The sequence below is a fragment of the Pyxicephalus adspersus genome, chromosome W (genome assembly GCF_032062135.1).
Source record: "Pyxicephalus adspersus chromosome W, UCB_Pads_2.0, whole genome shotgun sequence".
Lineage (NCBI taxonomy): Eukaryota > Metazoa > Chordata > Amphibia > Anura > Pyxicephalidae > Pyxicephalus > Pyxicephalus adspersus.
This window is the reverse complement of record NC_092870.1, coordinates 11206759-11222248: the sequence shown is the minus strand read 5'-3', so window position 1 is coordinate 11222248 and position 15490 is coordinate 11206759. Positions and strand designations below refer to the sequence as shown.

General features: G+C 41.7%; 1 protein-coding gene across 8 annotated transcripts in view; it reads left to right on the top strand.

The window, feature by feature from the left end:
* Positions 1-5008: 5008 nt before the first annotated feature.
* Positions 5009-15490, top strand: part of LOC140342820 (constitutive coactivator of PPAR-gamma-like protein 2) — a 107533-nt gene continuing 97051 nt past the window's right edge. For 4 of the 8 annotated variants that reach the window (XM_072429175.1, XM_072429174.1, XM_072429178.1 and 1 more), the window contains exon 1: positions 5009-5687. In XM_072429175.1, coding sequence (XP_072285276.1) covers positions 5178-5687 — 510 coding nt within the window. In that variant the 5' untranslated portion in view covers positions 5009-5177. The remainder of the gene's footprint in view (positions 5688-15490) is intronic. The other 4 variants (XR_011923164.1, XR_011923163.1, XM_072429176.1 and 1 more) reach the window with 1 other exon arrangement.

Genomic DNA, 15490 nt, shown 5'->3' with positions numbered 1-15490 from the left:
GGCGGCGGTAGTAGCCACAAAACCCCAGAAAGGATCACAATTCAGCCAGATTTGTGGGAACATGCCAGGTCACCACCGCCTCCACTTTAGCAGGATCAGTTGCTATCCCTTGTGCAGATACAATGTGACCTACAAAGTTTACTGAAGAGCGAGCAAACTTACATTTATCCAAGGAGAGGTTCAGGCCTTCTGCTCTCAAACGATCAAGTACTTTAAACCGTCTCTGATCGTGTTCTTCCAGGGTTGAGCCAAACACAATTATATCATCCAAGTAGACAATACATTAAGTGGGACAAAGGTCTCCCAATGTTTGATGCATCAAATGTTGAAAGGTTGCAGGAGCGCCATTCATTCCCTGGGGCATATGAGCAAACTGGAAAAACCCCAATGGGCAAATAAAAGCAGTCTTTTCTTGATCTTCCTCACTCATAGGCACTTGAAAGTATCCAGAACGTAAGTCCATTACTGTGAACCATTTGCTGCCTTGCAAAGCATCAAGGGCTTCATCTATGCGAGGAACAGTGTATTATTCTGGAACAGTACGTCGATTCAGAGTTCTGTAATCAACACATTCTCACCCCACCATTTTTCTTTCTGACCACCACTATTGGAGATACATAAAGACTTTTAAGACTCAACAATGATGTTTTGATCTTTCATTTTTTTCAAACACTCTCAAACATCATCCAAATCTCTGGGAGGTATTGTGGAAGGCAATAGCCTTATTCACGAAGCATCAGGAGTCCCTTGTGTTCAGTGAAGCAAAGTTTCTTTATTCATGCATGGAGATTCTCACAATCAGTTGACACGTGCTCAGGGCACACTGAAGGAGAAGTCTGACATTCAGCATAGAAGCTCCCATATTTATACAGAACAAAACATATAGTATTGTATAGGAATGTTACACATCAGCAAACATAATTAATATCCCTTATCAGCACTACGGTGATTCATTCAGCCTTGGGTCCTATTCCTCCTTATCTCATAACGAGCAGCCAAGCTGCAAACTGTTTTCCTTTTAAGATTAACATGTTCTCATCACCCTGTGGCCTTATTTAATAAACTGCTGTTTATGATTAGCCAAGGCCATGATGTTCTTCTCTTATAAGAGGCCCAAGGCCTTTTTCTATAATTGAAGCGTGAGCAGATTTTTGATAACTATTCAGTATATAGCAAGAATATAGCAAGATTAGGTAAAAATGAATACATATATTTTTTACCTTTAACAGTATCCGTCTGGATCTTTCTCTAAAAGGGGTGCTATCTGTCATGTGAATAGTGTGTTGAATGCTTTTAGCACATCCATCATCCATTTCATCGGTAAAGAAAACCTCATCATCACTGTACTCCATTAGCTGCTCACCAAATATTTGCTTGTGCTCTGGAGAACTGTCAGCATGCTCCAGGTGAAAGTCTAATTTGGTTTCTTGATTTACAACTTTGGCAGGGTAGGAAGTAATGGTTTCAACTGAATAACAATAGGCCACGTCCTGCCAGGCTGGTATTATGACTGGGTATGTAGTAATATTCTGAACAGTAACAACATCCATTCTGTGACATTTAAAACGATAGTTTTTCCTTTCAGGTATTATCTCCAAGCCGTTCTTTGCAGCCATTTTGGGATCAGTCTCTAGCAGGAAAAAATCTTCCATTTGCCCCAGGTAAAATTTCTACATTAACCCGTAGGTTTCTCACTTCCCTTGGTGCAAGCGCTATTGAACGCCAGGGATTCCCCACACTTCCTCCAGGGAGATCAGGAGCAAACGTTTGACATAAATCCTGCAATTCTGGAGCTACAGGTAGAGCAGTCAGTGGAATCCCTAGCTGTGGCTGAAGAAAACGTGTAAAAGCAGCCTCAACAGCTTCAACATTGGAGCCACAATCATAGGTGGTGACTCATTACCCCCAGGTGGGGGGCTCACATGCAAAAGCGATTACCTTGAGTGGTGGATCCTCATCAGCGACCACACCGGGAATGCGAAGTTCCACTTCTAGACAACCATCTATATAAACAGGATTTTCTCCCACACCATAAACAGGCATATCAATCACACATTGCAAAGGTAGATGACTTAAGTGTTGTTGGTAGAAAGACCGGTATATGATTGTCAACTGAGACCCAGTGTCAAATAGAGCAGTTGTGGGTTTATTATTAACAAATAGTTTGAATGTGCATCTGCGGCCTACCCCACGTAACTTATTTGAACTTTGAGCTTTGTTGCTTTCTCTGTTTTTTTTCTACTTAACTGTCCAACTTTACTGTGCACTTCGAGTCTGTCAGCAGGCACTGGACATTGACGAACAATATTGCCTTCCTGTCCACAGCGGAAACACTTAATTGGAAAAAGAAGCTTATTGCTAGACACTTTCCTGGCAATAGATGGAGCTGTAGACTGCAGGGGTTTACTAGGCTCTTTGGTCTTAGCAATTGTTCACTCTCCTGCTCATCCAGAGAAGTCATTTTAGTTTTACTCTTAGTTGGAGTAGTGAAACGGATATCAGCCTCTTGTTTCTTTACCTCTGTCATAATTTCCGTGAAAGTAAAGTCTCTCTCTCTCTTAAAATAATTTTGAGAACTGGCAACATAGGGTGATGGGGGTAACAGTACCTTTAATACTTGAGCAGTCCTTAATTTGTCATCATCTGAAGGGGAGATCACCTTTTCAGTTAGCAATCCCCCTAGAAGTACCTCTAGCCTTCTCACAAATACAGAAACATCCTCTCCCTCTTTGTGCTTTGTCTGTTTAAAGTCAGCAAGCATTTGATCAGGATCATGGTACAGTCCATAAGCATCTGTCAGAACATTAATATAATCCTGAGCAGTACTCACATGAGGGTCCTTGTACGCTCTAACAATAGTAGATGCTGGCGTTCGGAGGCTTTCCATAATGCGTTTTTTTTTTCCTCCGAGCAGGTCCATTTCTCCATTACTTGTTGTGCAAAATATTTACATGCCTCAAAGCTCTCCGCACCAGCAGGAATAGGTAGCACTCCTGAAAAAGTCTTTAACTTGCGATGAAAATCAGCATATAGATTTTGAGATAGAACTTCAGTGACCTTTAACAACAAATGCTCAAGATTGGTCTCCTGCTTAGTGACTTATCAGACATTGTATCCGTGTCTTCTGTAGAAACACACAAATTCAATGGTTCACACTTTACAAACAGGGCCGATAGCTTTCTCCTCACTGAAGGTGAAATTAGTGTAAAAACTATAGCACAGCCAACATCTTCAGCCCCTTTGGGGTAGATACAAAAGAGCCCTTTAACTGGATTTAGATCCACCTCACTGAGACAGAGGTATTGGGTATAGAGCTCATATCCGTCATCATCCTCTATTTATCTACAGGAGATGCATGCTGCAGAATTTCATTAGGTCTTAGGGCCTCCTGTAGTCTGTGGGTGGTCACAGATATAGGCACACAAGATACAGCAAACGTCCTTTTATGTGACAATCCCTCCTCCTGAGCCCATTTCCATACAGCTTCTGTAGATAACAGTGGCATGGTAACACAATACTGTCCTTATCCAAGATAATCTCAGCAGTGCCTCCAAGTGTAGCCCTATTCTGACCCACTCTGCAGGCTACTGATGTGTTATGGCACAACCTATGTGGATGAACAGGAGCAGAGCCTTTACTTTATCTGTGGAAACAGGATGAGATCTCTCATAAGCGCAGTGCCTCCACTCAGTTGGGTCTTGTGAATAACAAGTGCAGTCCCAGTTGAGAATAGTATACTGATAGACAATAATCCACACTGTATTAGCAGACAGAATCTCTATATTGAATAGTAACAACATATGAAATCCAGTGTAACATCAAACTTTGCAATCTTCAAACAGCAGCAGTGTAAACATGTTAAAGTCCTTTCAGTATGTCTCAGTGAGAGGATTGTGCCATAAGTTACAGCCTGAAGTTATACTTTCTCTGCACATACAACAGAATCTGAGTCTCTCACTCTCCAGACCATGTCCTTCTCGAGGGCTTACCCAAGAATCCCTGCCCCAGGCTAGGTCAGTACTGATCACCTCATCCCCAAAGTGCCGAAGGCAGCCATCTTGGAACATGGCAAAACACACACTGCAGTAATTATCATAGAATACATTAATGCATAAACAGGCAGTGAAATTACTACATTGCTGCACTAGCTATGAGGGTCCCCTGTGTACCCTGAAAGTTTTAGGTCGGTATGACATACTGTTCATGAGATATAGAGGTTTGTACTGGGAGAGATGTAAGGCTGCAGTACATGACATGCAGCTTTCATACACAAACACAGCTGTAAAACTTTCCTGATGATGTCATTGAACACAACCCTTGGTATATGCCCCCTGTCAGTTATTTTGCACGGGTAGTTTGACCATTCAGCACATTAGTGTGATCGTGATCTGCCCAGGGCCCGCACAGCACACGCCCACCAGGTTGACATGAGGGATTCCCTGTCCACAGAGTCCTAGTGATATTATGGCACCCAGGAGTTAAGCTAGAGCAGTGTTTCCCAATCAGGGTTCCTCCAAAAGTTGCTAGAGGTTTCCTGTGTTCTGGGTCATTCTTGCTGGAAATTAAAGCAATGCTCTGGAGCACCCCAGACTTACTTTACTGAAAGAAAATGGTGCCTCATGCAGAAGCCCTTCTACAGCTGATGGGCTGGCTTTAACTGCACCATCAGAACCTTGACACCACTGAAATAACGTGATCAAGAGATAAGTACTATGACGCAGACATTTTGGATAACTCACAATACACAGTTGTCATCCTTGAGGAGAAAATGTTTGTATATGTGTGCGCGTGGGGCAAGACGCTTTCGGGTGTTGGGAGAAATCTGGCACAGTTGCTGGCTCGTTTACCCTTGCCCTACATGCTTTTCTGGTCTCTACAAGTATTAATGACTGAGGTAGGCAGGGCATGCCGGAAGATGCAGTTCGCTGTCCGCTGACGAGTCTGGGACTTCATTTCCCAATCTGCATCGCGCTTTCGGGGCGTAGTAGCGAGCCCTGCTCAAGAAGAAGATGATTAAGATGGCGGTTGTTGGTGCGTAGGGAACGTCCCCTTGTAGTTAGGCTCTGAGAGGGGGAAAAGCCGCTCGCCGCCAGCTCTGTGGCTGCCTCTACCTGGTTTGCCCATTCAACAGCCTGGCTTGGTTGCGCTGCTCTCTTCACCGTTCTCGGACGCACATAATGGGGGTGCAGGGCTTCCAGGAGTTCCTAGAGAAGCGCTGCCCGGGGGCCGTGGTGCCCGTAGACCTGCTGAAGTTGGCCAGGACAGTAGCCCGACAGCAGCACCGGGCTAGTTACTCTACCCCCCCAACACAGCCCCCCTACCCGGATGTGTCCCCTCCTTGCCGGGTTCTGCTGGACGCTGACTCGGCCCTGCAGCGTCTCTACGGCGGCTACCAGACGGACTGGGTATGCGGGGGCCAGTGGAACGCAATGTTGGGTTACCTGGCGGCCCTGTCCCAGGCTTGTCTGTATCAGGGAGGCCTGGAGCTGATGGTCATGTTCAACGGCACGCTGGCCAAAGAAAGGCTGCCCGAATGGGCACGGAGGGTACAAGTCGAACGCCAGACGGCTCACCTGATTGTCAGCCACGTTGGAAACAAGGGCACCCCGCCCCCACGGGCCTGGTTCCTGCCACCCTCCTGCTTGGCACACTGTGTTCGCCTGGCCATGATCCGGTTTAAAGTGAAGGTAACCAGTGTGTGGGCATCCCGTGTACTCCATCTACCCTACCCTGCCCTGTATGTGCCCTCTGCTCCTATACAGGGTTATTCAACAGGGTAGTTGGTGGTCCCGAATACCTGCCCCCATATAGAATTTTGAGTTACTGGTAATCCCTCTGTTATCTGCATTATTACCTCTTGCTTAAAGTTGACATGCACTGTGTGTTGTAGTGCTGTCACTCCATCCCGCGCCATTCATTGCGTAAAGTGATGTCATTTGCAGGTGCTGTAGGGAAAAATATTAGGGCTGATTTTTTTCCCCCCTTTATCTTTGGGTTGATTATTTGGCTAATTATTGTGTATTGATCTAGTGCCGACCTATTATTTCAGACATTTCTTGCTCATGTTCACATTCATTTTGCAGTATGCACTTCTGTTAGGACTGGAGGATGGCAATGCTAAAAAAATAAATACATTTTAAAAAAATTGTATTTCTTTTTGACAATGTGGTCACTTTTAAATTGCCACTGCCTGATTGAATAGGCCAGGTGAATTGTAGGAACCCCTCCAGATAGCTTGGGGCTTTTTCCATCTCTGTGCCTAACCCAGGCAGGTGGTATTAATGGAAATAATAGATTTGTTACCCAATCCCAAAAGAATGGCATCCAGATAAATCAATAGTCTAATAAAACAGTCAGGTGTTGTGAATGCCAGTAGCGGGCAAGGCTTTGTTACAAGGGTGGTACATGGGTCCTTTCTTACACTCAGAATATGATTTTACTTGGATGAATGTCAGATGAAAGCGTGTGCACCCCTAAAACAATGTAACCTTGCTTCCAATGTTATATATTTGTAGTAAGCTTCTTTGCTGCCAGCAACCAAAAATAAGTTCATAGCCTGGCTGTCCATTTGCTGTTAGGAACCTTGTGTGTGTCTTTAGGCAGCTTGTAGTACTTTACTTTCCCCTTATTCTATTTAGGAAGGCACATGGTTCTCCTTACCGGAGGCAATGCCAAAACTAATGTAAAACTAGCATGCCCCCATCTGGACGCACACAACAATAGATCTCTCTGTGCCTAGGTTGGCTGCTTGATGTCATATGAAAGGCCTAAAACCGCAATGTTTTTGCGTTTGTAGGTAGAATAAAAATGGCATCAAAATGGAGATCATTGTGCTGCTTTTTAACCACCTAGGTGTTTCACTAATGTCTAGATTTCTGTACCAAATTACTTTTAATAAAATACACAAATCAGCTTAAACAAGAATACATAAATCAAATACTGAAAATGCAATAATTCGGTATACTGTATAGTAATATATTTTTCTAAAACACCTCCCTAGTGTGGTAAATTTTAAAACGTCCAACGTCACATACCTATAAACAAAACCACATAAATATATTTTGTATTATTTTGTATTGGATTGGATACAGGACTTTGCATTGAATCCAATACAAAATATTTGAATTTCCCACTACGGCCCCCATTGATGGGCGCACGCACGGACATCATCAGGAATCACCGAGGGACGCGAACGCCGGGTGTTTTAATTCCTTCCGAACTTCTGTACTTCCATGCAAAAAGTGTTAAATTTTTTGCATGGAAATTTATTTTAGATTGTAGACTATAATTCACCAAATTAGTCAATAATTTACTTATAATTCATGGAATTACAACGAATTACCGCATAACTCACTGAAATATGTCCAAAATTTTATAAATTTATTAAATTTTTTATAAAACAAAAAAATAATGTATAATTTAATTGTACAGTAGCATATATATATAATTTCTTTGTATTGGACTCAATACAGCTTTTTTTGTATTGAGTTCAATGCAAAGTTATTTGAATTGTCCGCACGTCATCAGGGATCGCCAAGGGACACGTACACGCAACGCGAACAGAGAAGAAGAAGCCGGCAGAGGACAGGCACCCGACGCTGGAGAGGGAGATCGACGCTGGAACAGAACGTGGGATGATCACAGCGGGACCAGGTAAGAGATGGCTTTTAACCACCTGAGAAAAGTTCGGGTTTAACACTTTCTGCAAGTGTTTTTACCCCGAACCAAGGTCGGGTTTAACGGCTGGTTAATTCATAATTCATGAAAGTTGCTTTGCCAGGCAGTGATATGGTTCCCTGTAATGTGCTTCTCTTGTCTGTAGGTATGGGACCTCAGGGCAAGTTAGGTGTGGGTATTGCTGACTCAACCTCTTTCTAGAGTGGTCATTGTCAACTAGGGTTCTTCCAGAGGAGTGTTTCTCAACCAGGGTTCCTTTGCAACTGATTTCAAACTAAATGCTTTACAAAGTTTCCTCTGGGTAAAAAGTTTGAGAGGCTATTCTAGAGCAGCGGTCGCCAACCTGGTGGTCCCATGGTTCTGGCTGGTGTGCCCCCCCAGTGGGGTCAGGAGAAGGACCCCCCCTGGGGGGCACACTGGCCAGAGCCACAGACCAAGTCTCTCGTACAGATAGCAGGCTCAGGGTGGGGGGTGGCTTGTGTCTATGGGTGGAGGCTCAGACCTGCAATGGGAGAGTGGGTGGGTTCTGGCATCATGATGTCACTGTGGGGGAATTTTCTTCCCTTTTGAGTGACACACGGCTCCCAGCTCATGCACGTTCCGAAAAGGTTGCCGACCACTGTCCTAAAGGTTGTGCCTACTACTCATAAACTGGACATTGAGCAGAAAGCTAGTGGTCATATCTGCACAAATTGCCTGTGGATGATCAATTTTTGTATTCATTAAAGCAGACTTTCTCACTCCTGAGAAATTCTCAAAATATTTTCAGTTCAATTGGAAAAATGTTTGTTTTGGTTGCCAGTGGGAAAAATTCCACTTTTAGGTTTACTGGTGTACAAGTCCTGCTTCTATGATCATTTTAAGTCATAGAGGAACGAATGAGTGCTGTGCACACAGTGCCCGTTATGTTTTATGGAGAGGTGAGAGGACAAGCGAGGGGCACCCTGCTGTGATCTCAGTCATTGGAATGTGTAGTGGTTGTTCTTGACAGTCATTCATTACCAGCCTAAATCCGTCTTTATATTTGGTCTACGCGTAACAGAGAAGCAAGGAATATGGAGTTCAAACATTAAAATGTATTTTGCATTGGGCTTCCTTACTTCACCTGCCTATTTCTGGCACTCAAGTTACTTTTTTGTAGATGAGGTATATTGTGGTTAAGCTCCTGTTATTAGTATGTTTAGTCATACAATAGTTAACCTCCCCTTTTAAGAGTAGTATCAATTAAATAAAAAAAAGAAACAAAATGGGATTTATGGCTAAATTAAATTTTAGTGTACCGTATTTTAGGCACAGGAGTACAAAATAATGTGTAACAAAATCAATGTAGAATTACAAAAAAAAAGTTGAAACCTAAAATTTCCTACCGCATGCCTCAATCTCTAAAAGACCATTTGGTTTTTAGTCATTTTCAGGACCGATCATCAAACACTTACCATGAGCGGTATTTGAATGCTGTAGCTGCAACCATTGCACTTGGATCTACGAATCCCTTAATATTCTCCCGAATGGTCAAACACATATATTCAATGTATTCTACAACAGGTGTAGTTGATCTAATATCATGCATCTGTGGTGCTTTTTATATTGGCAAAATAAAACTTGCCTTCAAAAATCTATATCCACAGGGAAAATTACCCCTATGGGATTTCATGTAGGTACTAAGCACTTTATTCCAAAGGTTTTGACTTTCTTTGGGTTAGAACACATCCCTCCAAACATAAGGAGGGGACATTGACAAAAAAAACTTCTTCAAGAAGTTTAAAACCACTCACCCCCCAGGTCTCAATTTTTCGCCGTGTAAGATGCTCCGGAATATAAGACGCACCCAATTTTAAAGGAGGAAAATCTAGAACAAAAAAGATTCTGAAAGATTATTCCCCTTCCGATCGCTCTGTGCCGCTCAAATTCCCCTTCCGATCGCTCTGTGCCGCTCAAATTCCCCTTCCGATCGCTCTGTGCCGCTCAAATTCCCCTTCCGATCGCATGTACGGCAGTTAGGTCAGGGATCAGCAGGGGCGCGTGTGCCGGCTTCTTTCGCTCTGCACTGCAGCCAGGAGGAGACACGCTGCAGCCAGCGAGGAGAGGAGACACACGCAGGATCGGGTATCGGGTGAGCGAGGAGAGGAGACACACGCAGGATCGGGTATCGGGTGAGTATCTTATTTTAATTATTTTATAACACGGTATTTGTCGTATAAGACGCACCAACTTTTCTCCCCCAGTTTTGGGGAAGAAAAAGTGCGTCTTATACGGCAAAAAATACGGTAATTAGTTATAAACCCTTTCTCCAAGGATGTTAGTATATATGTACTATATTGTCCCTATTTCTCTTATTTTCAATCATTTAAAGGTTGTGTTAACCTAGGTGGCTCATTTCTGTCCGGATTTAAATGTATAAAATGGGTATATTGTTTTTCATGAAAATTTTACATTGTAGGCCTGTAATCCCTAGGCATACCTCACCGAAATATGTCCAATATTTAATAATAAACTTTAAAAAACACAAAAATCTGTTAAAACAAGGAGCATAAATAAATCAAAAATACTGAAACCTGTAATATAACTGTACAGTAGTGTGTGTGTATATATGTGTGTGTGTGTATATGTATATATATATATATATATATATATATATATATATATATATATAACTTTATATTGAATTCGATAGTTATTTTGTATTGAAACTCCTGCACGCACTGTCACCGGGAACTCTCTGGGACCGTCAGCGCAGTCGTCGGGTTACAGATCAGAGGAAGAGGACGTAACCAGAGGATGGGATCCGATCGGCATGACACTGGAGGATGCCGATGGGACCAGGTAGGTAAGTCTTATTTTTTTATTTTTTTTTTTTTATCTACCCCAAGTGTGGCTAAGGTTGCTGCTTTCAACGGCATTTGTATGTATTAACACATTTAATCCTAAACCCAGTATCTAAATTTACGGTTGTTGATATACTTATCCATGCAACAGCATTTATGCTAATGGACATTCCATAGTAATATGTGATCTACTAAGCAATTGTACTCATTCTGTATTGTACTATATATGTATAATGTTATATCTGTACTGTAATCTTGAGTTAATCCAGACTCAAAACATTGTTCCTAATGGCGAAATGTACTTGTGTACATATCTATGAACCTAATAGATCAGGGGTAGGCAACCCGTGGCTCTTTAGCCTCCTTGTTGTGGCTCCTTTCAGCGGGATAAGGGGACACTCGCTCTCCTCCGTATGCATTGCAGAGGAGAGGGATTTCCCTTCTGGGGTGTCCCAGGTTGGGTGGGGGGGCGTAGAGAGTCCCTCGCTGATTGTTTCCCAGGGACACTGGACTCCTAACATCAATGGCAGCTGCTCATTGAGTGAAGATGCACGGCTCTTAAACTAACAGAGCCAGAAGTTAATGATGGGAACAAACATCTTAAAAGTAAGTTTTCAACATACAGGTATAGAGGTATTTTATCATTCATTCCAATTTATTTACTTAATATCTGAATTTGATTATATATCCTCATGAATTTAATTACATTTTTTTAAATTTGCCATTATGGATTTTTCAGTTATATATCCACTAATATATTAATCATCTAAAAAATTATGCATTGATCTTGGGATAATGAATCATGATAAACATACGTTTAAATAAATAAGTATAATATTTGAATTGGATTAATTAAATCATGATCACAGTGAATTTAATTATTTCTTATTTTATTATCAATTATTTTATCACACTTAAAGCTCCACAATATTCTTGCATTCAATCAAAACCATTGTTTTATTTTGTCACATTGTCTACTTTGTCTACAGGACTCAAAAAGGCCTGCATAGTTCAGTGTTTGATTTATTTTAAAGTAGGCCTACACATGCACACTGCACTTCTGTTTGTCGTATTCTGTTGTAACAGGTAAAATTAAAAAAAAAAAAAAAAATTAAAACTTGTAAAAGTTTATAAGCTGTGTTGTTTTGCGGCTCCATACTATTGTTCTTTTAGTAGAATAGGGGCAAAATGGCTCTTTTGATAGTAAAGGTTGCCGACCCCTGTGATACTGTGTGCTATAACAGATATAATGTATAGAACATGTATTGGAATTTATATATACAGGTAGTCCCCGGCTTAAGGACATCCGATATACAGATGCCTCCTATATATATATGAACGGAGCTTCCCTGCTCATTCCTGTGCAGAACCGAGGCTTTGAAGGGTGGAGGGGGGGGGGGGGGGGTTTGCATGACTTTGCAATCTTTTGCTAAACACGGCTGAGGATGTGGGTGATTTAAGGAGAGTAAGCTCTTTCTGCAGCCTCTTTTATCTTTTTAATGACCAAGACAAACTCTGTAGTTGTATCTTTTTTGCATATCAAAGAACAGCTTGCTCCAGGAGTTAATGTCGGCTTCATAAAGATTTTTTTGCTTTGTTTGTGATTAACTCATTGATGATTTTATACAGTAACTGACACCATGCTGCCTAATATGTTGAGACAAACATCTGTCCTAATTGCATTTATTAAAATAGCGTACCTGTTCCAACTTACATACAAATTCAACTTAAGAACAAAACTGCAGTCCCCCTCTTGTATGTAACCTGGGGACTACCTGCAATGTAAATTGTATTATAATTCATGCTTGAACTTATAACTTTACAAATGTGAGATATACTTGATGATGTATGTTATCTAAACGGACTGTGCACTAATACATACTTTAAAACCACTCGTATACCTTCATTTATGCACTTATATACATATACCACTACCATATTACTGGTCGGATACTTGATTTGGTCACCTCCGCAACTTTTTGTATACAGTGGACTCTTATTATTACTAAAATATTCACTGTCCCATTTTTTTTTCACTCCATTGTTTTTATTACAATCCCCTTGCACCTCAATATTTTCTAAAAGGCACTTCTCTCTCAATATTTCAATCATCTGCCTCATAATAGAACATAAATAAAACAATACAAGATTGTTTTTTAGGTCCATCCCTTGGGCTCCCCTGGAACCTACGGGGGACAAAGCGCCCACACCTAACCCATGTGGGTGCTGCAGCTGCAAGGATAGGCAGGCAGCGCTACCCACTTTCCCTATCGGCTGACTTGTTTCCTGCCCCATATGATTCACACATGTATTGAGTCGCCACTTTTTGTTGTGAGACTGTGAATTACTGATGGTACAGCTGACTCCTTATCCAAGGTAGGGGGATCTAGGGTAATCATAGGGAATCTCCTGCTCCACCCCCTCATGCAGACCCCACCCCCGCTACAAGTGTTTGGGCTATCCCTCCGCTGCTTTCCTACTGCGCAGATGCAACTATCTTGTTTGAGCATGTGCAGCTTGAAGGACGCCTTCTCCTCGCCTATTTTAGGGGAGACTAACAGCCTCAGGTTGTCGGCGCTCTGCTCCTCTCCCCAGCTGCTGTGTTCTGTCACTGTGGGGGTTAATACCTTAGTTTACAGGTGTAAACTAATTTATAGATATCCTTATCATTTTTATTCTTGATAATTAGATATTGATCATCAAATATTCATTGTATTTTTCCCCATAAAATTCTTTTTAACTCTCTCCTTAAAGGCTCCTTTTGACTAGATTTTGATGATTTTTTTTAACAACCAGTTCCTGCCCACTTTCCAACCCTGGGCACAAGTCAGTCAATATTGGCCTCACGTTTCATTATAGACCCGACTCGCTACTAATGCTTAAGACCTGTATCATCTTAACTAATGAATCAGTTTGATATTATTATAACTCCTCATTGTATATTATTCTTCTATAAAATCCTGTCTTTTTGTGGTTCCCCTAAAGGGATCTACCTATGAATTCCTGCTATACCTCTCCTAACAGCTGCTTTTGCTTTTTGATTATAATTCTTGGTGTTTACTGTGAGTAACCCCCATCCTAATTCACATTTATTCACACTCATGACACCCTGGTAAACTTAGTTTAACACATCTCATCCTAACCTATTCTTATTAGGAAACCACTTTTATATGTGAGACATGCTTCTATCTTTACCTAAGCATAAGTAGGCACTATACCTTTTATTATTTGCTACATACAAATCGCATCACTACCTAATAATCACATCCATATTTCCCTTTATAACTTCACTACTATTTTCTGAATTATACTACACTCTTTAATGAACCCTATACCTATGATCTATGTTGCTTATCATGATATCAGCCTTGTTAAGGTTGTAACTATTTGGTTAACAATATGATGCACCCTTTTTTATATATTATTTTTGTTTTGCATAGCTATACTTATACTGTACAGTTATAAATTTTAAGTACTTTTTCTGTTTTCAGTCTTTGTACAACCTATATACCATTGAGGAAGCCATCAGGCGAAACGAGTCAGGCTTCAAGATGTTTCTTAATCTTTTACCAACACCTCTTTAGCAACTTATTGTCCAGTCTGGTTATTCCAATCCCATGATGATGATTGTCTGGAAGTGTAATTTTGAGGTCTACTTCTCACTTTATAATGCAGTTGTGTGCTGAAACACTTAATATTGTAAAAATTATGGCTGCAATGAACCTCTGCTCGACTTTTGATGGAAAAAATTACATTGCAGTCATGGATGGCTGACAGATTTCTGAAACTCAACCTGGAGAAAACAGATCTTATCTCCCCCACCCCCTTTCAAATTCCAAATCTCCCCCCGACATATTTCAAACTGATAATTCGTCCCTCCTCTCAGGCATGTTGTTTTGACGTCTTTCGATTCTGCCCTCCCATTTACCCCTCCATATTTAAAACATTTCCAGGTCCTGTCACTTTCACTTGTGCAACATCTCTAAAATCTGCTCCTACCTGTCCCAAGAGACCACCAAATTCCTTGTACATGCTCTTATCTCTCGTCTGGACTACTGTAACATGCTCCTCTGGTATTCCACTAACCCGAGACTCTCCTCAAAATCTATTATGAATGCTGGAGCCAGACTTATCCATCCTTTCCATCACTCCTCTTTTGCTGCATCTCTTTGTAATTCTCTTAATTGGCTTCCATTTCACCTTAGAATCAAATTCAAGCTCCTGTGCTTTGCCTTCAAATCCCTCTACATTTCTTGTCCCACTTACCTTTCTGACCTGATACAAAAATACTACCCTAGCCACTCTCTTCGCGCCTCCAATGACCTACTAATGACTTCCTCACTCATAACCTTGTCACATGCACGGCTCCAAGACTTTTCTAGAGCTGTCCCAACTCCCTTGTCCCAACTTGCCTACCCATCTTCTGACTCCTAAACCCTCACTACGTCCCACCATTCCATATCTCCTATTGTGTTATACTTCCCCCCCACCTCCTAGATTGTAAGCTCTTCTGGGCAGGGTCCCCCCTCCTATATATCTCTGTCCTTTGCACCCCCTATTTGATGTAAAGCGCTGCGTAATATGTTGGCTCCATATAAATCCTGTTAATAAATATGGAGTGCAATTAATATTAAACAAGCATATGGATGGCATTCCCCTTGTTTGCAAGTCTTCTGAGTTACCACCATCCTTGGTGAACAGCATAAGGGATTACTGTAGGAGGAAAATTAATAAAGCAATTTTACTACATAATATCTCAAATAACAGCTGAACTTGGTAACCCCGAGCCACATAGGGTAGCTAAAAAAGTAAAAAAATAAACTTACCTGGTCCCATCGATGTCCTCCGGCATTCTACAGGTTCCTGCCATCCCCTGGCCGCGTCCGCTTCTTTCGATCTGTCCACTGGCGAGTGTGCTGACGTTCCCCGGGAGTTCCTGGTGATGTCGGTGCGTACAGCCGTCGCTAGGGGCACGGCGGGAATTTTTT